This window comes from Alligator mississippiensis, chromosome 6 (genome assembly GCF_030867095.1).
Source record: "Alligator mississippiensis isolate rAllMis1 chromosome 6, rAllMis1, whole genome shotgun sequence".
NCBI classification, from domain to species: domain Eukaryota; kingdom Metazoa; phylum Chordata; order Crocodylia; family Alligatoridae; genus Alligator; species Alligator mississippiensis.
The window spans coordinates 92105198-92133170 of record NC_081829.1 but is presented as its reverse complement, the minus strand read 5'-3'; the positions used below and the strand labels follow the sequence as shown (position 1 = coordinate 92133170).

The following is a 27973-nucleotide window of genomic DNA, read 5'->3' as shown; positions in this document are numbered from 1 at the left end:
ACATGTGAAACGAACTACTTGTATTAGCTGAAGGGAGAGAAACCTAACAAGTAAAGAGAGTGGAAGATACCTGTTTGCAATGCTTTCAGTTAGGGGGAAAATTAAAAAAAAACTAAACAAACCCTAACACCTGGGAAGGGATGCAGTTCGAGAAGCAATGTCTCATTCCAAAGGGCCAAAATTTGGAGTCATATGAAGTGTGCTGGTGGTAGGAGGGCAGGGTCAGGTCTTGCATCTAGCTCTTACCGGAAAAGAGCATATTGCAAAGGCTAAGGAGGATGTGCAAGAGTGGAAAGGAGCAGCTCGCAGGACAGCAGGGCTAATGCATCATCGCGAAGAGTGAGAGCACTGAAGGCACACGGAAAAGAAGCCCAGGGGGCAGCATGCACTAAGACATCGCAGAGCCGGCAGCAAGAGGATTTGATCTGTTTAAGAAAACTCCATCCAGGTGCGTGCAGCGGAACAAGCACCCCTCCGAGAGCTGGAGCAGGGCAGGCTCTGACCTGTTTTGTAACGGTGGCAGCTTAGCAGGGTAAGGACTTGGGCTCTGCCAGCCGGGGCCTGTCTCCTGCCTCTCTCCTGCCACCAGCACCTTCCTCCTCCCTGCTTTAGTGACGGAGCAGCATCGCTCGGTGCCGGGGGCAGACGTGACCGCTGTCCCGGGCCCCCCAGCTTGGGTTCAGCTCCTCCCGGCGCAGCCGGATTTGTGCTTTCTGCTCCGGGGAGGAGCGCCCCTGCGCTGGGAGGCGACGCGCGGGAGGTGTTCCCGCCCCTGGGCCGGGCCGGGCTGCCGGGAGGAGCCGGGATCCGCCGCTGCTGCCGGTGAGTTGCGGGGCGAGGGGACCCCGGGCCCTTCCCCCGGGGGAAACTGAGGCCCTGGCATGGAAGCAAAGGGACTTGCCCAAGGCCACTCGTGGGGCTAGTGGCAGAGCCGGCCCAAGAAGTCCAAGGACGGTTCCCTTTGCTGCTGGGGGAAGCACCGCGCATCAGTGCGGGCCCGGTCTCTTCAGCTGGACATCTTCCAGAGGTCCCCTTGCTGCGGTCACTTGCCCCCCTGTTGTCTTTCCTGCTTGGGGCGGGGGGCTGGACCCCATGATCCTGCCAGGTCCCTTCTGGCCTTGCCATGTGTGAAGCCACCCGCTCCTTCCCAGAGCAGGGACAGGCTCGACCGTCTGCTCCGCTGCTGCACGTGTGCTGGGGACGGTCACTTCGCTGCGGCTCCTGGCACCTCTGCAGCCTGCCCGGCTTCGCGTGCGGGAGCAGAGTGGCATCGGGCTGCCCGAGGGCGAGGGGTGCTCGTGTATTTTGACACCAGTGATTTCTAATCAATGTGGAAGGGACTGCGTCAGCTTCCCCGCCTTGTCCCTTCACCGGCAGGAGCCTTGACATCGCTTGTCATATGAGGAGGGCTACTTTGGAGATTAAATCCAGCTGCCCACAGACTCCTCCCTGGTTGAACTGACAGTCAGGACGTAGTAGAGATGGTATCTTTTATTAGAGCAACAAGATTTTTTTTGCTAAAAAAAATTCTTTAATTACAAGCTTTTGGGCACAAATGGGCATTCTTCATCGGGCATCGGAGAAAAGGTTGTCAAAGTTCCCCCCCCCGCCCGGGTAGAAATGAAAGTTTGTATTTCATAAGATTTCACAGAGGAGTCAAACAATGGAAAACTCCTCTGGGCAGGCAGTTGCTAGCTGGTATGGAGCCTCTGACCTCCTGCGAGGACCTGTCACGATGCAAATTACCTTGAAACAAAGTCAGGGGCAGGATCTCCAATTTCAGGTGGTCACAGTTGCTTCCTGCATGGGAAAATATGAAGATTTCATTTTTAAAAATAGGCTGTAATCTGATATCTTCCATGTGAGGCACTTTTTGTCATAGCCAGTCATGAGCGGTCCACTTGTGAGATGTAGTGTGTGTGTCCATATGCCTACACACGTACACGCGCACATGCATATCATTCGTATTGGCACAACCAGCTGCAGTTCTGGTTGCGTTACTGTGATATCCTATGTCGGGCATCCAGGCTGAATACCTGACATAGGAGGAAAAAGTTTTCAGGACTTGTGGTGGAGGTGGTATCTTTTATTAGACCATATTTTTTCCAAAAAAAATTCTGTAATTGCAAACTTTTGGGTGCAAACACCCTTCTGGTGCCTGATGAAAGGTGTGTGCGCCTGAAAGCTTGCAATTCAAGATTTTTTTTGCAAAAATCTAGTTGGTCTAATAAAAGAGATCACCTCTACCATGTGCTATACTATCATTTTACAATAGGGAACAGAATCAGTGTGAGGTTTTTCACACAGTTGTGGAGCCTTCCCCTCCCTCCCCCCTTCCACTTCTTCAGGGTCAACTTCTAATGTGTAAAACTCCTTAATTAAAAAAAACTCGGTGAACATGGCCATGGCCACGGGTTTGCCCTCAGACCTTTAAAGAGACACAGGCAGGCTGACTGAACGACTAGTAAAAGAGTGCCTCAGGGCCCTGTTTACCTCTCTTGAACTGGAGAGAGCTGGGACCTCAGAGAGCAGGTTGTGCGGGGTTGTTAAGCAAGCACACTGATACATTTTATTTGACATGCTTCTAGCCCCTTTTGGGTGGGGATAGTGGGAGGAGAAGTGCTGAATGTGCTGCAACAGGTCCTCTGGTAGGGAGTATCTCATGTCCTTAATTAAAACCCAGCTGCAGAAAATATGGGGAGGGCTTGAGCCAGCTCTCAGCAAAGCCAGTGGCACCTAAGCCAGGCCCAGAATGGGGTCACCAGGACAGCCGCAGACTCTTGCATCTCCCCTGGGACTAGCATTGGAAAGCCTGAACTCTATTTTAAAAAACATCCGCCTGTTTGAAAGATGTTTGCAGCTGTTTTTAACCATGTACATCTGGGAATGGGACCAGGGAAGTAGGAATGCTGGTGCTTGGGTTTTAGTCTTTGCTCTGCCACACACTTGCTTTGTAGCCATAGGCAAGTCACTTAGCTTCTGGTGCCTCAACTTCCATCTGTGTTTAGTGGGGATAAAAGTACCCCCTGCCATCTGGGAGGCATTTTGGTTATAGGTGATTTAAGCTCTTTGAGATCCTGGAATGGAGAAGGGCAATAGAGAAGGGGATTTTTTTTGTGTGTATGTGAAATTGTGGGTGAGGCTGGCAGGTGAACAGGCAGTAGGAGTTGAAAGCTGTGAAAACAGCTTATTTGGAGCTCCATGTAGTTGGAAGGGAAGGAGCAACCTGAGATGATTGGTATCTGTTTTAAATGCAGATGTAAATATGTGCTCTGACCTGAACTCTCTGCTTCTCTGCTCCACTTTCTGAGCAACCTGCCCAAGGTCCTTTCCTGTGTCCAGGATGGCAACTCCCTGTTGGATCATGTGAGCAGAATATTGTCTTTGACCCATGCTGCTGGATTTAAGCTGCCTTTTCCAAAAGGGGGTCACGGATGGAACTAACCAAGATACATGTAATAAAAGGGGCTTGAGATGAAGCCTGCTACAGCCTATGGGAAGGCACCTGTTGATTTTATCCGGCTTTAGAATAGTTCTGACCTTGCAAACATGCCCAGGGCTTGTCTGTATGACAGGGCTGTTTGCACCATAGCTGTGCGGGCGTGGCTATGGCAACACAGTAAGTTAGCTGAGATGCAACAGATGGTGGCAGAAGGGATCGTCTGCTGATGTATCTGTGCCGCCTCTCTGATTGGCATCTGCTGTGTCAGTAAAAGCCTGAGCCACGATCATGCTGGGCAGTTTTGCCAGCATAGCTGCATGTGATTGTTTCATGGCCCTAGCAGGCATAGCTGTGGGGGCACTTCTCTGTAGTGCAGAATAGCCCAAAGTCCCCCCCATGTGCACCTGCCCCAGGCTGCGTGTTGTAGCAGGGATCGCAGAGCACAGGAGGGGGGCAAGGAGCCACATACTGATATGTCAGATGCCAAGAGCACCAAGGGCAACATTTCATTGTCGTCTTGGCTTGTCTGACAACAAGTTCAAGGCTTTGATGAAAGCTGTTGTTTCATGGGATCAAAAGCAGAGTTCTGCCTCTTCCTCTAACCCCATGGGGTCCAACTGTTTTGGCAGCGTGCCACAAATTAGCCATGCACCTGCTTGGAGTGCCATTCCCTTTCTCCTGCCTGACCTGCTGCTCTGCTTTCTGCTCCTTACCCTTTCTGCCTCTGTACTGCCTGTTCTGTCCCTGGTCTGCTGCATGCCACCCGCAGAGGCTACCCCTGTCACTTGTGGTATGTGTGTCGCATGTTGGCCACCCCTGCTCCCGCCTCCATATTGACTTGGCTCATGCGAATTTCCTTTCATCTTCCTCTGCGATACCGAATGCTGGTCTCTGAGCAAGAGCAGGCATCAATATGGGGAGCACTGCTGGACTGACTTGCCACAGGAGTCCCCAGACCTTGTGTTCCTGTTCGTGAGCCCTGCTTTGGCACGTTGCCTCGGCTGCGTTTGCATTTTAAGGTCTGGCTGGTGTCATCGTGAACGGCTGCTGGATCATTGGCAAAGATTTTGCACTGCCCTGATACGACTAGCTTTCTGCTAAGTCCAGCGCTTGCCATTCCTCTGTCGCATCTGAAATTGCTGTGTGGCTGTCTCTGCCTCTTTAATTACTCTTGGTTGGCCTTGAGCTTTAAATTGGCAACCTCGTGGGATTAGGAGACAAATGAATCAAGGGTCTCTGCCCCCTAAGAGAGTGGTGGACCCTGCCATAACTTTTAAAGAGAGACTTGATTATTTTTGAGGCATGAAGCCCATCTCCTTTGCTGGCACACACAGCAGTGCTGCTAAGATCCTTGTAGAGGGGGCTGGATTTTCCGCTGCCTTTACTTTGTGATCACTTCCACCTGTGGGAGGTGAGTGTTAACTGCCAATCAGTAGCCATTAACATCTGCTGTGCACAGGCAGGGATCCTCAGGAAGGTGTAAGGCTGTAGGGATGGGGCCTGGGATGTCTCTGTGGGCTCACCTCGTTAGCATATACCCCATACACCTGTCTGGATGCCTCCCATAAAAGTAACTTCTGTTGTGAGGAGCAGTCCTTGAGATGGAAACACCTACTCCAGATGTCCCAGCCTGGACCTGTCCTTTGCAAAAAGGAAAAGGAGCTGGTGCAGGGCAGCACATAGTGAATGCAGTGGGACATCTAGCCCTGAATTAATCGCTCCCAGTGTGGTACCCGACTGAGGTTTCACAACCTCAGAATAATTATATTATTTACCTAGTTATTTTTCTCCAGCTGTAGGTGGCTTTTTCTTGAGAGACTGAGTGAATTGAGATTGCTACATCCCTTTAGTTTATACAGTCCAACCCAGCATTTGTTACCGGGATCCTGCACGTCACTAGCTGCTGCTTCAGGGGCGTTCTTCTAGCCTAAAATCCTAAGGTAAGGCTCATCTTTCCCCAAGTGGGCTTGCACATTACATCTGATAAAAGATAGAAGAGATCAGACGCTTGCAAAAATGCTCCTGCTGCTTTAACCGTTGGCAAAGTCAACAGCAGGGTAACTTCTATTGGAATAAGCTCTCCATTAAGTTTTAGGCCAAGCTTTTGGGGTCAGGAAGTGCTGGCTATCCTGGGAGGACCGGATCCAAAGCAGATTGACTTTAAACAGGGTCCCTAGTCAAGCACAACAGCAAGATCAAGGTCTGCCTGTGCATAGGAACCATCATCTCACCTGCAGGCTGGCAAAAATTTTCCTTTCAAAACTGTCTGCAGTGAAAAACTGAGGGTGTGATTAAACCAGGAACTTGTGCTGTAATTTTCAATCAAGGCTCCTCTTCTTCTTCCTCATGAAAACTCCAAGATACTACTATTTTTTTTTTTTTTTGCTTGGACAAAAAGCTGACAGTTTTCATATTCCCCTCTCCTCCAATTTTTTGTAGCAATTCACTTGAGGACTTTTTCCTTCATTTTTTTTTTTTTCACTCTCCCTCCCACCCTCAGATCTGAGCTATGTAGTAGATTAAGCTAATAAACCAGGAAAAGGCAGACTCATTTCAAGACAGTGACTACAGGAGGAGTGCTGTAGGTCGGGGCAGGTCTGTCACCCAGTTTAGCTGGTAGAACTCAGTGCAAAGTCTGGGTATGTCCTTGCTCAAAGCTGCTTTGTAGCATCATAACCCCTTCTTTCTGGTGGCCAAATAACACCCATCTCTCCAAGTGGAAGGCGGCTTTTGCTGGTGCCTGGCAGCTGGTAGAAGGTGTGCATGAGGCGGTTCCTTCAGCAGCTGTGGCTTTCTAGCATGTGCATCATATCCCACCAGCCCAGCTGATGAAGTGGACAGTGGGGGTCTGGAAGAAGCTGTGCATGCTGATGGCTTCTCCATAGTAGCTGCTATCTGTCGGTCCGCCTGTAAGACGGAAGTCCCCTGGTCTAGGCCAGGCTTGTTTTCCACTGGAAAGCAGCTTAGAGGAGTGGCCAGGATGGTGTTGCACAGCTGTTCTTTAACTAGCCTTCAGCATCAAAGTGATTTCTGGCCATCCAGGAATTCTCCTGTCTCGGAGACATGTTTACAGTGACCCCAGGGAGGATGTGAGAAGCACCATGTACACCTCTCAGTGATGGGGTTGTAGTTGCAGAGCTGCTGGCAGGTAGTCGACAGCGTGGAGAGCTGGGGGTGGGGGTTGTCTTTTTATTTGAACTGCTCTCCTTCCATTGTTGTCTGTAGTGAAATCTGGGATTGGCATCTGCCAGCCAGATCAAACGTGCGTATCAAGGTCTCCTGGCCAAGTGCTATGGAGCTAACGTGGCGCTCCCCTGCCCCCTCCCTGGAAAGACTTAGGGAGTGCGGGGGTGGGAAGCATCCAGAGGAACCGAAGGGATCAGAATAAGCAGCTTCTTTTGCTTCAGCCAAATGCTAATGGAATTTAGATGGACTCCTTGGGTTTATCTTGAAAGTCAAATCTGCATTTGAAAGAAGACTTCAGTCTGCAGGAAAATCTCTTTCCCCGTGCTGGTGTGTTGGATTACTGAGCGCGAGCTGAGCATTGCATCCTTTCCAGAGACGGTCTTTAAAGGGAACCGGTGCTGTTACAGCTCTGTTCGCAGCAGATAATTGCTTTGTTAATGCGAATATGCTTAATGAACACTTGGGACAGTCTCTTTCTCTTTCTCCCCTGTTACAAACCAGGAGAGTCTGAAAAAATTGGCCCTAGGTATGCAAGTTTGGCTGTTGTTGCAAACTACACATCTGTCAGCTAAGAAGAGGTGGTTATTTAAGCTACAGGTTGGTGCTTTCAAATAAACCTCCTTGCGTCACTGTTGATTCAGGAGGTTTTGACTCGGGCCTTATGTTGCGGCAGGCACAAAAAGAAAGTATTTAGCTATTCAGGGGGTTTCTGGTAAGGCAGAGCTGGCTTCTCCTGGGTGTCTTCCTGAGTCCTCTGCTCTCCCTCTCCAAGGGAAAGAGGGCAAGCACCGACTCCTTGATGGTCTGCCCAGTCGTGGGGACCCCTTCTGCGGTGGGAACTCTTCTGGAGCCCCAGCAAGGCTGCTGCTGGGGAGAATGGCCCCCAGGCCTGCCTGGAGGGATGCAGGGGGTGGCTAGCAAACCTCTTCCCAAGGCTTTGGGAGGGTTGCCGGTGCAGGAGGATCCCCTTCTCGCCTCCCCCCACTCTGCTGGAGCAGTGCATGGAGCAGGGGCTATTCTCCCATGGGAGGAACGTGGGGGTCCTGCCCCAGGAGAAGGGTCTCCCCCACCCCCATCCTGCCATTTTCCTGGAGTAGGAGCCCTCCTCAGGCTGTTTTTCGATCAGTAAGAGTACCCCAGAATTGACCTCCTTTCTGTGGGCTCATCCTGCCGTTTACAAAGACTATTATTAACCCCTTTGATCTAGCGTGGGAATGGTGACCCAAGCTACTGCACAAATGTGTGCAGTGCAAGCAGCTGTCCCAGATGTCCTGGCCCAGTCCTGAATTTCAGGGCCGATGTCCCCAGAGAGGCCCCAGTAAGGGGTGTTTTTTGCCCACATTTGGAAAATCGGTGTCCAATTTCTGCAGGCTGCACCATGGCCTGAGCCGCCCCTCACTATCACAGGGGCCCTCAGCCACTGACCTGCAGCACGTGGGTCACAACGGGGGACGGAGGGAAGGGATGACTCCCTCATAGGTTCCCTGGGGGCCTGGTGGGACCCTGCTGCACCGCTCTGCACAGCAGTCTGCCCGCAGAAGTGCATTAAGGTGGTTTCATTACACAGCTTCCGGTTTCGGGGGTTTCAGTGGGCCTCAGAGCTGTGCAGTGGCCTGGGTTTGGGGTCCTCAAAGTACGTAACAGCGCACAATGATTTCTGTCGATGCTACTTCAACAACCTGTCAGCCACACTGTAAGCGTGCTTCATTTCTCAGTCACCTGCCCAAGTTACTTGTTCCAGATAGAGCAGCATTTTGACCTGGGCTCTATTCGTTCCATTCCAGATGCAGCTTGCAAGGCTGAGGCTTGGATCTGGAGCAAGATCCACTGTTTTGGTGCGGTCAGATCTCCGGTTAGCTTCCAGTTCATTTTAACTGCACTTTTTGTAACAGGTTTTGTGTGTGGAGAAAGGGACCTTGACAACACCTTTTTTTTTTTTTTTTTTTAGATATGGAAAGTGCTTCGTTTGCATGCGTGCATGCTTAGAGAATACATGCTTAATTTGCATATGCGGCTAACCTGTCCTCGTGCCCTGTTTGGGTCTCTGTGCGTGGAAATGACTGGTTTTAGTCTTAATCCTACACTGTTGATGATTGCAATTATGGCATGCACAGAAGTGCACGCAGGCGGTTTTGAACATACACTGCTATGCCAAAGAAGGGAAAATTAAAGGCCCTCTATTCCCACCCCTTTCCCCAAGCCAAGACACTGTCTAAAGCTGTTTGACTGATGTTAATCCTGGAGCTGAGGTTGGCAAGCATTCACCGACATCCCACTGATGAGCCCCCGAGTTGGTTTTTAAGTTCATTGCTGCTATCATGGATCTACCTGGTCAGCAAGGGGAAAGAATTTCACTGTAAAATTACTTGATTTAAACCTGAGATGAATCAGAGCCACTGAAACATCTTTATCCCTTTGTACTGAAACAACCTGAAATCCCGCCACACCTGTCACATCTGGTAGCAAGCAAAGGCTTGTCCTTGCTTCAGTATTGTTGTTAAGCTGAGTATGCTCTGGAATTAGGTGGAAGAAAGCATGCCTGCAGGGCACGGCAAAAGCATAAGTTTACCTTCCTGGCATGTGCTGGGGCTTGAAGTTACAGAGGGACACAATAACTTCCCTGGTGAAGTAATGTGGTTTGTGTGTGTGCATGCACACCTCTTATTTAAATGTACTTTGGAGTTGATAATCTGGCAACATCAGGTATGGTGGAGCTTTTGTCGGGATTTGTTAAGTGATGTTTGTGATGCACTTTGCCTTTGCACTGAAGAAATGCAAAACACAATTAGGAACAGGTTGTTCTGACTCTAATCTCCTAATAACTCTCCTCTGGCCTCTGTCTCTAGGACGCAAAATGCCTCTGCAAATGTTAGCTCAGCCTCACAGCAGGGCTGGGAGAACTTTTTTTCTGTTTAACACTTCTTTTTAAAATAGGAAGTTGGGTTCTCCCCTGGGGAGGGTGGGGGTGGAGAAGGAACAAGGTCTGATTTCCTTGGAAATTTGGGATGTTTAATTGCAAAACTAGACATGTGCACGTGGTTTGGGATTTTAAACCTGTTTTTTCAACCAGCTATTCTCTAATATTGTGGGGAGAAAGGTCAGGATTAAAGAGAATATCAGCCCTTGAAACACAGCCTCCTCTTTAGAGTAGGAACCATGTTTAATGGTGCCCATCATGCGATCTAGGAAAAGGAAGAAATGGTGCGGTCTCTGCATGAACCCCCAGGGGTATTTGTTAGCTAGAACATTGCTCCGTGACTTGGATTTCAGCAAGGACACTGGGATTAACAGCTCTGTTGTTGTAAAAGGTATGACCAAAGAGGACCTTAAGTTCTCCTGAACTGGGTTTTATATCTTTCGCTGCTTTCTGCTGACGTACTCGCTCAATCCTGATTCAGAATTAAAAGAACGCCTGCTACCAAATGAACAGGACTGAGCTTTCTTTTGGAGGTCTCCTGCCTAAATCACGACCTGGTTCAATCAGGCTTAGTTCAAAGGCTGTGATCTTTAGTGAAAACACATATCTTTATTCAGCGATGCGAGATCACGGGGATAGTGGTAGGGCTGGGCATGCTCTTCTACAATCGTGCTGCAATGTGAACTAGCGCAGGGTGGCAGTGCAGAGGTGATGAAGCTCCTTGGCCCTGCTAGGAAGTCAGGGCCCATGTGCTAGATTGGCAGGGAGAAAGTCTAGTATCAGCTTTCTTGTGGAAAAGGACCAGGATCCAAAACTGCAGGAGAGAGTTTCTTCAGAGCAAGAAGATTTAATTTGGCATAAGGATGGGCCCAGGCCAGACCAGACCTTAAACCCCTTGTGCTTCATTGAGTTTCCGATGCAGGTACGAACTTCAGTTTGGGCCATTTCTAGTTGAATCGGCTCTTGTAAGGTGTGGGGGAACCCTGGGCTTTGATGCCTTCTCCACCAATCTTCCTGAAACTCTTCATTTACAAAAGTTGAGGCTTGACCTATAGAGACTGATTCTCGGTTTCCACCAATGAACCAGGATCTATCTGGTCTCGTCTTTCTCTGACAGTAACCGGTGCCAGATACTTCATAGGAAGGTGAAAGAAACCTGAAGTAAGCAACTCTGAATGACCTGTCCACCAAACCATAGGGTGGGAAGGGACATTGAGAGGCATCTCATTCAGGGGTTGGCAACCGTTCACTAACAGTGGGTTAAATGAAAACAGCTCGTTCCTAAAGCATGCTGTAGCGTAGCTCCCGGCGTGCCGTTCTGCCAGGCTTTTCGTTCTCCTGGCAGCCCTAAACCCCGGAAGTGGCTCCAGGGCTCCCCCAGCAGCCAGGGTGGGCTGGGAGGGGTTATACGCATCCCAAAACTGGATATCCACTTAAATGTCAAGTCCTTATTTGACTCTGGATGAATTCTTAGCTAGTCCAAATCCTGGCAGTTTTACAGCTACTTCTACAGGCTGATCATGTTTCACAATAAAAACAGCGTTTCCTTCTTTTAAAAAAAATATCATTCTCAGTTCTTCTGATTAAGCAGGGACCCATATCACAAGAGCTGCTACTGCTGTAGTAATCACCAACCAGTAGCATGGCTGATCTTGAAGACAGCGCCTAGAGTATCCTCTCACTTTACTGTAGCAGGGCTGGACTTTATGATTTCCCTCTGTCTACTCATTGATAATCAATGTGTCTGACATATCCCAGATGCATATGGAGATAATGACTGATGAGCAGGGATCCAGGTTTTCTGTTTCCTATGGAAAAACACACATTTTCCCCTTTTAAAGGAGAAGAATGCAGATTTTTCCCCTTTCAAGTGGGAAACCATGGGTTTCCCATTTTGCCAACAGCTCTCCACAGGCTGACAGAGTTCCTGCCTGCAACGAGTTTCTTGCAAAAATGGTGTGAAACCATATGCCATGTCTAGGGTGGCCATTCGTCTGGCTTTATAGAGGACAGCCCGGTTTTCTAGTCCTCTGTCCTCTATTGATATGAAACTGGATGCCTTTATGTCCTCTATTTTTCACTGCTTAGCACCCTCCCCCTGCCGCTGACACCACCGTGGCCGCCTGCGGGAGCTCTGCGCTCAGCCTGCCCCCACCGCCGACACTGCCGCAGCTGCCTGTGGGAGCTCGCCGTGCCCCTCCAGCCTCGGGAGGCACATGATGTTCATGGCAGTGGAGACAGTTGCACTAAATGCAACTGTCCTCTATTCTTGAGGTACCTCGATGGCCATCCCAACCGTGTCTGGAGGGGGTAGGGCTGGGGCCTGGGAATCTGCGACCACCTAACTCAGCTCGCCTCCTGCAGCCTTTGGGGTAAGTAGGGGCTGGTGAGGCTAGGGGGCTGGAGCCTGGGGGCAGCTGGGGGCCCCCTCTGGCAGGGCTGGGGGGTTGGGGACAGGGGGCCAGCAATGTCCTAGTCCCTGCATGGCCCCTAGGCTTGATTTTTTCGGGTTTCAGGGGCTATTGATTAGCCCTGCAGGGAAGGAGGGGAAGGGAAGCCTGGTGACAGTCAGGGCAAGTGGGATGGAGAGGAGGAGGAGGGGAAGTGGCGGGGGGATGTAGCAGGTGGGGTCTGCCCCAGCCACCTTTTTAGCCCCTGCGAAATGGGGACTGCTGCCACCTACCTGCTGCCCAGATGCGAGTCCTCAGTCATTATAATAAAATAAATACCCCGTCCCACTGCTCCCAGGTGCTCACTGCCCAGGTGGTGGCAGTGGGCGCATCAAAGCACTTAGCACCACGGGTCGGGCTGGGCTTGGATGGCACGTCCCGGCAGAGCGGCTCCACGTCCTGCAGCAGGGACCAGTGGCGGTGGCTCCGGGCAGCGTGCAGGAGCTGGCTAGGGTTGACAACTCTATTTGAATCGTTTCCAGGAGGTTTCCAGAACGCCAGCATGCCCACAACACATAACACAAATGTGCCTGCATGCTTGCGTATATCAGTTACGGATTACAGTGCATAGACTTTACGTCAGGTACCATTACATTTAAAAAACCCACTGGACTACTGTAAAAATTAGATTGAACATTTAATATTTATGTTAATGAATGCCCTATTATTTATCTCCTGGGTGACTCTCAGCAGTCTCCTGGAGATTTATATCTAATTGCTGGAGACTCCAGTCCCGGAGGGTTGGCAGCCCTAAAGCTGGCCGGGGCCACAATGAGCTTGTAGTTGCCAAGGGCAGCTCTGCTCGGCCTCGATGCGCTGTGCTTCACCCGCTGCCGCCACCTGGACCCATTGGGGCAGCGAGCACTTGGGGGCAGGGGTTGCAGGGTGGGGACTGTGGTGGGCCACGGACTCGCATGGGGGCAGTGGGCAGGCAGCATAAGTTCCCACTTGGTGGGAGCTAGAAGGCAACTGGGACAGATTCAACTGGCCCTGGCCATGGCCCTTGCTATGTCCCCATCTTGCTCCTTTTCTCATTCTCCTCATCCCCCTTCTCTCCTCTCCTTTTCCTCCTCCCTCCCACCTGCTCTGCCTGCTGCCAAGCTTCCCATGGCCGGGGGACTGCAGGACACCCGGGGCACCAGCACAGCGGGGAGGCTGTGGCGTGGGAGTGAGGGGCAATGGCATGGGCAGGGGCAGGCCACTGGCATATCAAGGCTGCTCAGCACCAAATCAGGGGTGGGAGGGGGGGAAGCTGCAGCTGGACCCGTGTCCTGGTATGTAAAGGGGGGCAGGGATTTTCCATGATTAAAAAAAACCTAAATATATAGATATTTAGAATTTATTTTATTATAATGACTGAGGCACTGGTAGGTTTGCAAATGGCTTTAAAATTGGAAATGTATCAATAAAACATTGCATTCAGCTGGTACCTGTATATATAGTGGTGTTTGTTATGAATCATGGAAAAATTTGGATTTTATGGGGGTTTTTATCAGAGAATTTTGGATTTTTTAACAGAGAAAACCAGGATCCCTGCTGACAAGATTAATTCAGGATACAGCTATTTTCTAATGGGAGGCAACTTCAGTGATAGCTGTAGCTTTCTGGTCTTTCACAAGTGAGGTACTTTGGAGAAGACCTTGGTGCTGTTAATACTTATATTACACTATAATATGATACAGTACAATACAATACAATAGCTGGGGTCATCTTCTGGGATCAGAGCCCCAATAGGCTTCTTGCCGTATTTGAGACACCCCAAACATTTACTTTATAGTTTGAACTGAGGGCAACAAATGAACAACACAAAGAAGAAGGGGTTGGGACTGAGGGTAAGGCCCAGGACTCGGGGGCAGCAGCCTCGAGCCCACTTCCATGTTGTTATGAGACTGATGGACTCATGTCACTGTAGTCATTTGTTGCTAAGGTGAAAGTCTCAGATTCCCATTGTTGTGGGTTGAAAGCTAACCAACGGCAAAGCCGGCTGATACGGGACGCGTCCTTGATCTGTGTCTCATCCTCATGGGTTTTGCATGTCATTCTGGGCTCTTAAACCATTCAGCCTGCTTGTGGCCCCAGCTGCCATGCCAAAGAAGAACAGCGTTTACACAAGGAGCTAAATTTTCCCTTTTTGTTTGTTTTAACTTGAGCGCAGGCAAGCGTCCAGGTTATGACAGGCAATTAAAGGCTTTGGCCCTTGACTTAGTCTCTTGGCTTGAGCTGTTGCATTTGGAGTTGGGATCTGCATTCTTGCACGACGAAAGAAACTTTGTTCAGAACGGTAATACGTTCTTGCTGTGTGCTCCCAAGCCAGATTTGACCCCTGCCTGCAGGGGACCAGCAAAGAGCTGAAGATAATAGAGATATTTTGTTAAACCTGGCAGTGCTGTCTGTGATGGACCTCTTTGCACTCTCCATCTGCTTGTAATACAGTGCTGCTGGTCAGCCAAGGCATCATGCTAGGGAACTCTGCCTACCTCCTCCCACTCCCTGATTAGCAGCGATTAGCTATGGCACGTGCTTGACAGCTGTGTCATGGTTATGGAGATTGGAAATCCAGATGAAGGCCCAGATACTTCTGCAGGGAGCCCCACTTATCTTGACTTGCTTGGGTTCCTCCAAATACAGTGGAGTCTTACCTCTGCCAACTTCTGGGATGGCAAGAACCGACGTCATCACAACCATGGGATGTAATTTTCCCTCGTCATCAGTTTGGCTTATAATATCGATCAGGCCTTTGGAGAGCTTTTGTGAAAGATGACATGTAATTTAGATGAAGACAGGACAAAGCATCCTCTGGCCACTAGAAGGTTTCTTCCTTTGACACACCAGACAACAAAATTCCTTCTCCCCTTGCCAACTGCACGATTATCATTGCTAAAGAGAAGAAAGATGACGTCTTGCCATACACTTCATTGTAGGGAGTGGACTCTCAGCTGTGCTTCCTCTGTTCCTTCTTCCATCCTCCCATCCTGTGCATTTTGTTAGCCAACAAGGAATTGGTATTGGATACCACTCGGTAGGATATATCCGTTTCTTACCGTGTACATGCAGGCCCTCTCGTCACTGCTCTTTGCTCAGACACGTTTAATCAGGACAGATCTAATTAACAGCCTCCTGCCTTCCTAGACTGTTTCTGTTTACAGGTCTGGTTAGGCATGTTGGGTAATGAAGCTGTGCACAGGTCATGAGCACGGGGGATGAGAGAGGTAAGGGCCAGTGCTTTCCTCTGCAATGAAGTTACTGTTTCTGGCAACTCTGGTTCGTGGGAGTGGATTTTTTTTGGATTTGTACCTTCTGGCAGTGTGGATAACAAGTGGCTCCTTTTGTTCCTCTAGCTTTCAGTTGGATGTCCCCCAACCTCTCATTTAATCTGAGGTTGCATGGGATTTCTCATTCAAAATGGTCAAGGCTTATCACACCACTCAGTCGATAAGAGAATCCCTTTCACACGATACCTGTAAAAACCTAGGAGTGCACAGGACCTCCTAGGTCATCAAGCCCATTCCGTTGCTATTGAGGGAACCAAGTTTCATAATCTCTTTCATCAACTGCCTAGGGTCTTGGCCCCGCTGCTCCTGAAGGGACCTCTGGAATATCAACAATTAGAAACTATCTTCTAATTTGCAGCCTACATTTTAGTTGTTCCTTGTTTAACCCATTTGTTCTTAAATAGTTAATTTTCTTGCCCAGGATTTATCCCCAATATGTCTCATGACTCGGTGATCATGCTTCTTTTCAGACTTCCTTTCTCTAGGCTGAACAAGCCAAGTTTTTCTGGTCTTCTGTCATAAGATCCTCTCTGCTCCCCTAATTATCCTAGAAGCTCTTTTATGCACCTGCTCCCATTTGAATTCATCCTTCCTGAAATGGGTTGTCGTCATCTTCTCGTGTTCTTATCGTACGCTAGATGTTTTCCCAGGATCATGCACAAGAGATGGCTCTTTCCATTGCTGCAGCAAGGTCCTCCTTCATGCAGGTCTCGCCGTGAAGTTGGCAAACGGGCATGTGTTCTGTAGCCAACATTTCACCGCACTTGCATACACTCGTGTCATTAGAGTAGCCTCATTTGATCATACTTGTTTTTGATCTTCCGGTTTGCATGGGCAGGTGATTCTGGCTTTGCCATGGTGGCCAATGTAGATCCACCCTTCTTGAAGGTCCTCTTGGGGTTTCAGGTCCATTTCAGATTGCAATCAATACCTGATTGCATGTAGTATTTCCTTCCATAACCTCAGTTGCACCCTGTCAGCCATTGTGTTCAATGCTGGTCACAAAACTCTTCTGCATTTTAAGCTGTTTAGTTACTTCTCTGTGACCATAGAGTGGATGCCTGGGGTCTTTGATTTGCTATGATCTTTCTTTTTGGCTTGGTACCTTTCTGATATCAGGTGGTGCAATACCAGCGGCTATCTTTTGGTGCTGGCTTTAGACATCTTGTTATTTCACAATAGTTATAGTTTAGAACTGGGTCTATTTTCTTGACATGAATTGATCATTCCCATCCCAGACAGCAGTGGAGTAACACAATAGCAGTGGTTCATAATCTAGCTGAGTTTGCTCCCCGCTTTGAGGAGACCAACTTTTGAAGTATATTGTTGCAGGCACTGACTTTCCCTTTCATCTTCTCTACGTATGCTTTGAAGGTAAGTGTTCAGTCCAGTGTAACCCCCAAGTGCACAGGGTTTGGGTGATTAGTCAGTGGGTTTCCATCCCAGATGATGTTTAATTTCTACTTGGTTTCTCCATGGCATAGGTGAAAAGTTGTGACCTGCATCTTGGTTGGGTTGGTGTGAAGCTGGTTCTTATTGTAGTAATCTGAGAGGTTGCTTGGTGCACATGTCAGTCTGTTCTTGACAGTGGTGAAGTCCTTCTCTTGCGATGTGATGTGTAGATCATCAATATATATGAAGCTCCTTATATTAGTCTGTATGGGTTGATCATTGGCATATGTGTTAAAAAAGGGTCGGTGCTAGCATGTGACCCTTTGGGAGGCCTTTTCATTGTCATCTACAGCAGCTGTTTCTTGCACAGTTCTACATAAAAATGTCTATTTTCCAAAAGAGATCAGAGGAACTGCACTACGTGGTAGTTGGGTGTCATGCTATAGGCTTTGGCAAGCAGGTTTCCATGGTTGACTGTGTCATATGCTGCTGATAGGTCTACTAATACAGCACCTGTTATCATCCCTTTCTCTAATCCGTCTTCTATATGAGTCATTAGACTGGCACAGCTCATTCCAGATGGTCTCACCAGTATCTCGAATAAGTTATATGAACATAAGACTTATCTCTCCTGTAACTTCCAACATCTAAGGATCTTAAAATGCTTCCCCAATGTCTACAAATCTAGTTTGTTAGAACAAGACCCACTATATCCTATTCTGTATATGGAAAAATAGAGATGCTGATGTATCCAAGGACACGTAGGAAGCTAATGGAGGATTTTCAAAGGCATTTAGGAGCTGAATGGGGTTTCCAAAAACACCTGAAGCACCTAAATACATTTTGGCAATCTGACCTTATGATATTATAACTGGCTCCCAGATCTGTCTCTTGAATAGTACCAACCATCCCCTTTCTGTGATCTCTGCCATTAGTTTTTCTTCCGTCTGATGCCAAAAGTGTAAAACAAGCAGTCTTAACGCAGCTGGAATATGTGCTTGAGTGTTTTGTGTCTTTTTTTTTTTTACTGAGGTCCCAGGGCCTGATTTGCCCCACTGGATCCCCAGATTCCTGATTTGTTTATCCCACAGTGCAGTCCCTTTTACTTCTGTTTATCCTTTTGCTCCCTTCCCACTCTCCCTCTCCAAAATGTGTGCTCTAAGAGAGTAAGGAACAGTTTCACAATGATGCTGGCTCATTCAGTGTGCAACCCGCGATCACAGAGAGGTCGAGGTACCTGCCTTTTCCATCCTTATGGAGCTGAATGGTCCTAGCAGACTGCAGGACTGAGCATGCATGACTTGTCCCAATGCCAGCTGAAGCCTGTGGAAATGCATTCAGTGGACGGTTGATCAGATCAATCTGGAACCCAGTTTTGCTCCTGCAGTGGCTGCCTCTAGAGGACTCTAGAAGGCATTTGGAGCAAGACTGAAATACAGCCAATGCTTTACATCCCACCCCTAATGCTACATTACAAGAAGTTTGGCGTCTCCTATATCAATTTCCAGACCTGTGGAGAGCCGCAATGGCTGGGTGATGGCTTTGCATGCTGCATTGCACCAGTGTGCAGGGTCATCCTGCCCCCGGATCTGGTGCCTGGGGTCAGGGTGATGTGTGAACTTGTTCCATACCTGGATCTGGTTGACTGGATCCAGCCCCCAGACCAACCCCATGCTACTTATCTGTCCTATGGGGCAGCACTGCCCTGAATCAAATAATACTTGAGTGTCTCTCCTCATACTGTCCCCCTCATTGACCTCTTTCCACTGTCCTGAGCATCTTTAAAGGTTGACTACAATCTGTGACTGAAGCTTTCGGCTTGATCAGCTACGTAACTGCTTGGACCATGAAGAAATAGAACAGTCTCAATATCTTGCTTTAAACAGATAGGAAGGACAAGGCTGAACTCTTCAATTAGTTTTTTGCCTCTGTATTCCTGGACACGTATCAAGACAAATCTCCCAATTGCATTATAGACAAGCACAGGAGGAACACCAGCCCATCAGTGGTCAGCACTGACCTAGAAAAGGGACACTTGGAGGGGCTGAATGTGTTTAAGTCAGCAGGCCCGGATGATCTTCATCCAAGGGTGCTGAAGAAACTGGCCAGTGTCATAGCAGAGCCACTGACATGGCACTCTTGGTGCTCAGGTCAGGTCCCGGAGGACTGGAAAGGGGCCAATGTGGTCCCTATTTTCAAGAAGGGGAGGAAGGAGGATCCAGGTAACTATAGACCGGTTAATCTCGCCACTATCTTTGGGAAAACCTTTGAAAAAATTATCAAGGATCACATTTGTGGGAGTCCAGCAGGACAAATAGTGCTGAAGGGCAACCAGCACAGGTTCATAGCAGGTAGATCCTGCCTGACCAACGGTGTTTCTTTTTATGACCAGATCACAAAATGCTTAAATGCAGGCGTCGAGGTAGATGTCATGAGCTTGGATTTTAAGAAGGCCTTTGATACAATATCTCATCCTATTCTCATAAACAAACTGAACGGTGGTGACATAGATGATTACATGGTCAGGCAGGTGGCAAATTGGCTTACGGGTCACACCCAGAGAGTGGTGGTGGACGGGTCATTATTATAACCTGGAAAGATGTGGGCAGCGGGGTCCCCCAAGGCTCAGTCCTTGGATCTGTGCTATTCAATGTCTTCATCAGCAACTTGAATGAGGGATGGAGAGCACTCTGTCCAAATTCATGGATGACATGAAATTATGGGGTACAGTAAACACACTAGTGGGAAGTGATCGAATCCAGGTGAACCTGAACTGGTTGGAAAAGTGGGCAGAAAAGAATAGGATGCAGTTCAACAAAGACAAGTGCAAGGTGCTGCATCTAGGGAGAAGAAATCACCAGCATGCTTACAGGCTGGGGGAGGACCTTCTCAGCAGCACGGCAGCGGAAAGGATCTTGGAACCATAGTTGACTCCAACATGAACATGAGCCACCAACGTGATGAAGTGATCAGTAAAGCTAACCGCACTTTATCATGCATTAGCAGGAGCATCACGCGCTGGTCCAGGGAGGTGATACTTCCCCTCTATGCGGTGGTGGCAAGGCCACAGTTGGAGTACTGCATCTAGTTCTGGGCACCGCACTTCAAGAGGGATGTGGATGACCTTGAGCGGGTCCAGAGAAGGGCTACTCATATGGTTACGAGGCTATCGGAGGTTGGGGGCTGTGGTCTGCCACAGAAAGCAGGGGCCTTTGGTCTCACTGGCCATAGCCATCGGTGGCAAGCTTGGCTCACTGATGTGGCCATCCCCAGACCCCCACTGCAGTCAAATCCCTGCTCCTGGACTCCTGCTGCCACCAGGCCCCCCACCCCTAGACCCCTTGCCATCTCCAGACCTGCTGCTACTATGGTGGCCAAGAAAGCCGCCCCCATGTCTCAGGCCAGATCAGGCCTTTGAGGAGCACCACGATCTGAATCCGGTCTGGAGCCGTAGGTGAGTTTGACTTCTTTGTTCTAGGAGATTGACCCAAGGTCAAAAAGGCAGTCGAGTCTGGAGCCAAGAAAGAACAGACTCTCAATTGGTTGTTTAAACTGCTAGCAAATATTCTCCATGCAAACATGACGTGTTGTAGACTGATACATGTAGAGGAGTGGTTCTCAACCTTTTCAGACTCGAGGCAGGAACCCCTGCTTAGACTTGGGCAGACTCAGGAAAATGCCATCTCTTCACTTGTTTCTTGATTTATACAAAGAGAAGTCATTGTTTTGCAAAGAAAGCCCACAGCAAGGCAGAAAGGTTTTGATACTGTGGATTCCTGTTTAAAATCTCTGGGCTTTTCTTGCAAATCATGTGTAGGCATTTGCACACTTAGTATTGCGTGGCACCCCACAACACCCTTAAAAGGATCTCAAGGCATCTCAGGGTGTCGTGGCATCCTAGCTGAGAATCGCTGGTTTAGAGACTTGGTGCAGAGCAGGCCGGGTTAGCCTGCAAGATGATTCACTTAAAAGTCCTGTATTTGCTGGGGGAGTAGAAGCGGGGTGTCACCACCTCTTTCACCATCCTTTGAAATCATCATTCAGAAATCAGTTCCCCAGCCTAATGGACCCAGCCCTTGGGAAATGCTCCCATAGCCTAATTTGCTTTTTCAGTGATGCTGGGGGAAGCACCAGGCTACATCTGGCCAGCTTCGTTCTGTGCTTGCAAGTGCACTCGGCGTTTCTAGAGCCAGTGAAGATTTTAAATCAAAATTTGGGCTGCAGCAAGTCTGGGCACCAGCCAGCTACACCGTGTGTTGGAAATGTCACCACCGCTGAGTGCCCAAATCTGTTTAAAGAGATTTGTAAATGCCCCCTCAATCCCAGAAGCAGCTGGAGTGAAGCTTGCAATGGAAGAACTGCCATGTTTACCTCCCAGGGTTTCTGCGGCAGCCAGCCATCAATTAGCTCTGTCCCTCTGCGTTCAGGATCCTAAAAGGCAATTTAAGCCAGCCCCAGTATATACAGTGCCTCCACGTGCACTTTTTTCAGGGTAAAAGGCAAGCTGTGTTTCTTTATTGCTGCTGTAGATGAAGTCTTTACCAACTCCATGCACGTGTGCCCTGGGCAAGGACTCCCCAGCCCAAATTGCCAAAGACATTTGCTGCTGTTATGGTTAGGAATAGTCAAACCAGGGAGACAGATCAGCTCATAAATGCTCTACAGCTGAGCTGGTACCTCTTTATTTTTGGATGTCTGTCCCTGTAATTCAGATTGCTAGAACGTCGTGCCCAAAGACTCCAGTGTGCATGTGTTTTGGTTTTTTCTAACCTACGAAAACTGAACCAAAATGAGCCTTTCAAAATGTTTATTTCCCTCTTTTCTCCTTGGTTCCTGTTTCCATTTCCACTCTGAAGGTGCCATGCAAACTTGGTGGGAAAGGAGAGAAAAGTTGGTTGCTTTTTTTTTAATTTTCTCATGAGGAAAGTGGTCCTGAAAGGTGTGCGTTCATCTGTTTTGGGTGAGTCCTTGGAAAACTTGAAGTCCTGTCTGGCCAAAGCAGTTGAGAGGGGAAGAGGATGTTTGTTAATTTTAACCTTGTCTCTGGGTGACCCCTTTTAAACTCCAAGCGCTGCCTAGCGTTTTGAAGAAAGGAAACTCTGTTAAAGACTCAACACCTTTGTTCTTTCAGTTAAGGTCTGAAAACTAACTCTCTCGGCCCTATTCTCCCTGCTCCCCCTACAAAGGTAGGGAAGGCCAACAGGTGACATTCTTGATAACTTCAAGATAAGAAATGTTTTTTTTTATCATAGTAAAAATTGCCCTTAAAATGTGCTCCATTCAAAAGCGTGTCTAAGTCTATCCCAACCATGGAGGTGGTCCAATAAAAGAGATCCTCACCTGGGCCATCATCACTACAACGTCCCTTCAGTATTACCTTTGTTATAAGGGTTTTCTAACCTATATATAAACACTATCACTATAGAACAGCAAGTCTCCCCCACCCCAAACTCTCTGCCCTCTCAACCTTGTAACGAGGCACGGAAGTCATCTGTTTAAGCCTTTATTATGTAATATTAATGATCATCTTTATTATGGTTATGGCAAAGGACTCGACAAAAATGAGGTGGCGCACAAAAAGGGATGGAGACAGACAGTCGCTACCCGCAAGACACTGCGGTCTAAATGGATAAGATGGATACGGGATGGAGGGAGGAGAGAACATGCAGGGAGGCAAAGTAAACTGTGATGTGGCAGCAAACGCCAAGTGAATTCAAGATATTTTGGGGAGGATGGAGTCTACTTAGGAGGGGATAAGGAAACCAGCAAGGAAGGGAAGGTAGAGGATGATGAGGCAGGTGTGGAGAGAAGACGCAGTGAAGAGCGGGAAGGTGGGGTTGGAGAAAACAGCCGATTCCCATCAGAGCCGTGAGAAGTCGCCTGCTTTGGCTGCATGCTTCTCCCGCTTGGATGCTTCCTCCCCATAGTATTTTCCAGGAAGGGCAAGCCCCACGAGAGTCCAAGTTTCCTGACGCAGGCAGGGGCATCCCTTGCACGGTTCTGATTCTGCGCAGGGGATGCGTGGAGGAAGGGTCGCCTGCTCTGGGCCCTACTTTTCTCCCAGATCAATACAGACGTCTTTGTTTGCCACTTCTGCAGCTGCTTCTACTGGGGCCGGAGGATATCAGGCATCATTGCAAGCAGGGTAATGATCGGGCCGTTTTCTCCTTTCTCCCTCCATCCATTTACATCTTGCTCATTTTTTCCTTCTCACTCTCCTGTGACTGTTCATTCTTAGGCTTTATGGCTACAGATCCAACTAAATTGACGTTAGCCAGTTGTAAAGGACTTGAATAGACGTCCAAGTTCTAACTGGAGAAATGCATTTTAGGAATCGCATTAATATTTCTTTTTTTTTTTTTTTTTTCAGTTTTGTCACCATGAGCCTCTTACTGCGCCTTGAATTCATCTGCATTTTCCTGTTCTGCCAAGGTACATTTTAACATTATCTTTTCACCCCAGTGGGACTCGGGGTCTGACTTCAGCAGGGGCATCAGGGTCTAAATTGGTTTCTCATTCCAAGGCTAAGTTAAAAAACAAAATTCACTGACGCCAATTTAAAGTTTCCACCCAAATAAATGAGATCGGATTACGGAAGAATGTGAAGTTGTGCTTTTGGAGACACATGCCTATATGACTTTCCTATGTGATATGACTTGCCTTCCAGAAGAAGCAACTAAGATGTGTGAATGAGGTCAAACTATTTTCCAGCTATTCCTCTTCAGAGTTTGGCAGTAGATCCAACGTGCAGGAAAGAGGCAGTCGGTCATGAATGGGCTCCGTGTAGGAGCCAGGCCTTCTAAGTCTTATTACCTGGTATAATATTGAGCATTGCCAGTTCTCCCATCAGCTTGAGTAGGATTTGAAATGACAGGTACTACACCTTGTACAAAGTGATGGCAAGATGAGGTTTTAGGCAGAGATGTTCCTTGACTTTATTATTAAACCCTGTTCAAATGAAGGCCCCAGTGCACGCTGGAAGAAGCGTTTGGTGTGTTGGTTCTCTGGGGTATGAGCATATCCAGTGAAATCGGCTGTTATTTTAATATGAAGTCATACAGCCTGACCTAACAGTTATTACAGTCAGTGGAAAGACTCCCTGGGGTGAGGCCTTCAAGAAGGATGGCACATCAGCTGTCCCATGGAAAGGTGAGACTGGCATGGTGGGACCTTGGTGTAAATGGCTTAAAAGAAAGGTCTCATCCTGGCGATGGTAACCTGAACATCCCGGTCCGGTTCGGACTTGAGGAGCTAACTCTACGTACACGTTGGTTTACATCAGATAGGATCTGGCCCCAGAGTCGGAAGCTGCAACACTACCGAAGGCATTTGCAGTCACGATGCCTCTAAATACCACTGAAGAAAACATTTAAGTATTATAACTTGAAGCAAGGGCAGGCCACTGGCAGGTTTACAGTTGCTAACATACAGTAAGTCCCCCATGCTGTGCAATGTCCAATTGTCACCCCTGCATTATGGCTGCCCCAGCAGGCGTCTCAGAAATGCCAATTTTCATTATAGCATTTATTATTTAAGTGCAGGTCCCAGCTTGGTCCTGGTGAGAAGTGCTTTTGACTTTCTGAATCCTTTTCCGTGGTGGGGCTGGGTGGAGTTTTCTTTTAGTAGCTTTCCTGGTCCTCTTGCCTGTTAATTAGTATTTTTTTCGTGTAAAACAAGTCACTTTCTGGTGACGCTTTGCACCTTCCACGCATAAAAAGGAAGAAGGCTTGAGACATGACAATCCAAGGTGACACAAAGCTGTGAGGGAGTGATAATCAGAATCTGCCAAAAATCTCCCTGAAGCTGCATGGTCAGTCGTCTTAACGTAACTGTTCCCGAGTCGAGTTGCAGAGCGTGCCTGGTGTGAGCGAGTCCAGCAGTAACAGTTTCTACAGCTGCATACAATCTTTAGCAGCTCTAGGAGGGCCGGTCAGCTGGAATAACAAATTAGACTCTGCTTTCATGTGCTGGAGACACAGCTAGTGCTTTTACGGTTACTGCAAGATTTCATTTCACTTTATTGCCACTTTTTTCAAGTCTAAGGATTTAAAAGAACCGCACGAGTGGAGTAAAAGAAGTATGTTATGGACTGGAGAGACCGGGTTGAAATTTTTCTGCTGAAAATCTTTTATTGGGAGAAACTCCCCCCACAAATCTTGGTTTCAGTAGTAAATTTGATTTTCTTTTTTAAACTTGAGGTCTGGGCATTTTTTTTCTAAAGATTTTGCTTCAAAACCCATCTAATTTTTGGCAAAAATTTTGGGTATTCAGATTTTTGTTGGAAAAAATCTTTTAACCAATCCTTGTTCCAGATCCAACCCTGTGGGCGTTTGTACACATGTTGGCGCTGCAGTACTGGGCGCTTTTAAAAGCAGGCGGCACTGCGGTGCATGCAGTTGTATAAGCGGTGAAATGTGCATCGGCGCTGAGAAAATGGCATGCTTTTGAACTAAAACACATTGGAGGTGCTTTAGTTCAAAGTGCACCACCACCATTTTTTGCACACTGACGTGCATTTCACCGCTTACACAACTGCACAGTGCACACCAGCTCACGTGCAGAGCAGATTCAACTAATCGAGTCTGCTCCGACCTGCTGGATCTCCAGCATGTTGCGGGACAGAAAGGTATGTGTATAAATGTGAGTGCAGTGACTGGAGAGGCTGCTCCATCCATTGGATTAGTAATGTAACAGCACAGCATTCTCTATAGGTTTGCCCACACTAAAAATACTTTACTGGCCTATCTATACCAGTGCTGTGCTGGCCTAGCTTCTAGTGTGGAAGAACTTATCTTGGCAAAAATGTACTTTGCAGCTATGGGCTAAATGTCACTCAGGCAAAATCAGCTATACCAGCAGAAGCTCAGTTTTGCATGTATAGCCATGTCTACACTAGGGCTTTTGCTATTAAGCAGTGATTGAAAAAGTGGTTTAAACAACTGGTTCAAAATATCACAGATCTGCAGTATTTATCTATAAATGCTGTATGTTAAAACTTCCCCTGTTGCATTGCCACGTTCCAGTCTGATGCAAGTAAACCCTATCGCTTCCTAGTGCTTCCAAGCCAATGGGTGTCAATAAAATCCATTTGCCATTTCTAGTCTGGGATTGTAGGACACAGTCCAAGGCTCAGGCCTCTCATCTGATGCACTGTTTTGAGACCTGGTGCCAAATCTTCATCCGAGACCTGAGCCAACCTTCCTGGTCACACTCTTATAGCCTCTATGAAGAGGGGAGTATGGATATTACAGATCTTTGGCATAAAATGAGTCCTGAAAGTCATTAGCTCCTCTCTTGTATTTCCTCTTCTTGTGGGTGTGAGGTTTGTCAGCATTTTCAGGTGAGACAGAAGGCATCCTGCTCTTGCCCGCCTGTATGCCCTTCTCAAATGTGGGGATGATCATCTCTCCTCTGCTCATAAAGCAGCACCCTTTTAAGTAAGGCTGTTCCCTTTGTCCTACAGGGATTCCTCAGCTCCCTGTCCCTGTTATGCTTGCCCTGTGTAGGAAATGCATGTTTCCATGAAAATTGATGGCTGGTCAGTTCTTCTGAGGTGTCAGGCATGGTCTGGAGCGCGGTACCGCAGGTTGTCCTCCAGCCACGTTACGACTTGCGTTCGTAAGCCGATGCAGACGTATCCCATGCTGTCGCACTCTAGTCTCCATTAGTAGGATACCTGTCTATTGTACACCTTCAAGTCTGAATGCAGCCAAAGCTGAGCAACCCACTAAACACGAGGTAACCGTCAAAAAAGCTGAGTTGTTTTTTTAACAAAGGACTCTTATATCATAACCAGATCTGCTTGCATTTACTAAGTGAAATAACTCTGATTAGGGATCTACTCTTGGGAAGCCAGTTAGATCTTGCCATGCCATCTCCTCCTGTATCGCATGATGCATCTTTGTAGCATCTTCACCATTTGAGGTACAAGAGGCAAAATGCTGCTTTTTTCTTTTCTTTTCTTTTTTCCAGCCACCGATCTGCTTGCAGCATTAGCAGTTAGGAAATACTTAAGTTGTAAATTTGTCATGTTTGATAGAGTTGAGTTAACCTCAAAGAGCATTGTCCTCATAAATTTTTCCCCGGTCATAGCTGCGTTTTAATTGCATCTCGGTAGTTAATATGAATGAATGCTTTGCGGAGGTCAGAGTAATGGGTTAATAGCTGTTTGATCCCACAGGGCTGCTGGTACAGGGCATACAAGAACTTCATGCCAACCAAGAAACCATTGTCAAGATTTCAGCAGCTGGTCAATGTAAGTTTGTTTTTCCTAAACCAGAAGTTAACCCCTGCCAAGGCCTTGCTGAGCTCTGCTGTCTGCGTGTCTCTATTTACCATCCCATTCTCCTTGCTCTCTTCATTTCTTTCCAATCCTGCTAACGTACCCCACCTTGGGCCCTACATCATGTTCCCTGCTTCCAATCCTTTAAAGCATGTCTCAGGGTGTATTCATTTCATTTGACATCTTTTCTGCCGTGCCTGCCTTCCTGCTTCAATTCCCATCCCTAAAACAAGTTTGATAGTTCAGTCTCTCAAAATCTTGTTCCTCACTGAAACACTATTCATATATTTACAAAAGGACTAACGGGATCGTCTGAACCTGAGCAGCCTTGTTAACACACAACTGATCTGAAAGGTCAGAGACCAATTCAGCTTTCTTTTACCAGGTTGGTTAGTTGTTGTATGGACAAACAAATACATTAGTGACTTAAGAGTGGGAAGGGACTTATCATGCATCAGCCACTCCTCTTGCTGTCTGCTTGACTTTCCTTCATGATTAGTGGAAGCTAAAATGGAGTAGCTAAGCTCTGTTTCCCTGGGGGATGACTTACTCCAGTTTAGCTTTCACTTACCGCAGGGTAACAGCATGGAGTATGGAGCAGCCGACTCCTGGTAAGTCCCACCTCTTTTAACCTGCTGTAATTAGTTTGCTTGTCCATGCCCTTAGCATACATGACTCAGTTCTCCATTTGTGAAAGGGTGGTAAGTTCCTAACATGGAGCTGATTCTTACAATATTTCTCCTTCTTTGCAAGCTGATGGCGATGGGGGATCATATAAGTGTCATGAGAGAGAGACGTGGTTTGGTTAGATTCACATCTGCTGGAAGGGCAATGATAGAGAGGACGGAGATCAAACTTATCGCTGCCCCCGCTTCGTGATGGGACAAAGCATTAGGAGCTGAGCCTGTGACTATTTGCACGAGGCAGCGTGGCGGGTGAAGCTCGGAGTCCTGTCCCACTGATTTCCTTTTAAACCCCAAGGCAAAGCTGCTCTAGTTAGGAGACCCTGAAACAGCCCCGCTCTGCTTCTGA

The 27973-nt window shown here is 48.0% G+C and overlaps 1 protein-coding gene across 4 annotated transcripts in view; it reads left to right on the top strand.

The window, feature by feature from the left end:
* The first annotated feature begins 423 nt into the window (after nt 1-423).
* Nucleotides 424-27973, top strand: part of VWA2 (von Willebrand factor A domain containing 2) — a 57537-nt gene continuing 29987 nt past the window's right edge. Inside the window, exons 1-3 of one of the 4 annotated variants that reach the window (XM_059730134.1) lie at nt 424-448; nt 23030-23091; nt 26840-26914. In XM_059730134.1, coding sequence (XP_059586117.1) covers nt 23040-23091; nt 26840-26914 — 127 coding nt within the window. In that variant the 5' untranslated portion in view covers nt 424-448; nt 23030-23039. The other 3 variants (XM_059730133.1, XM_059730130.1, XM_059730131.1) reach the window with 3 other exon arrangements.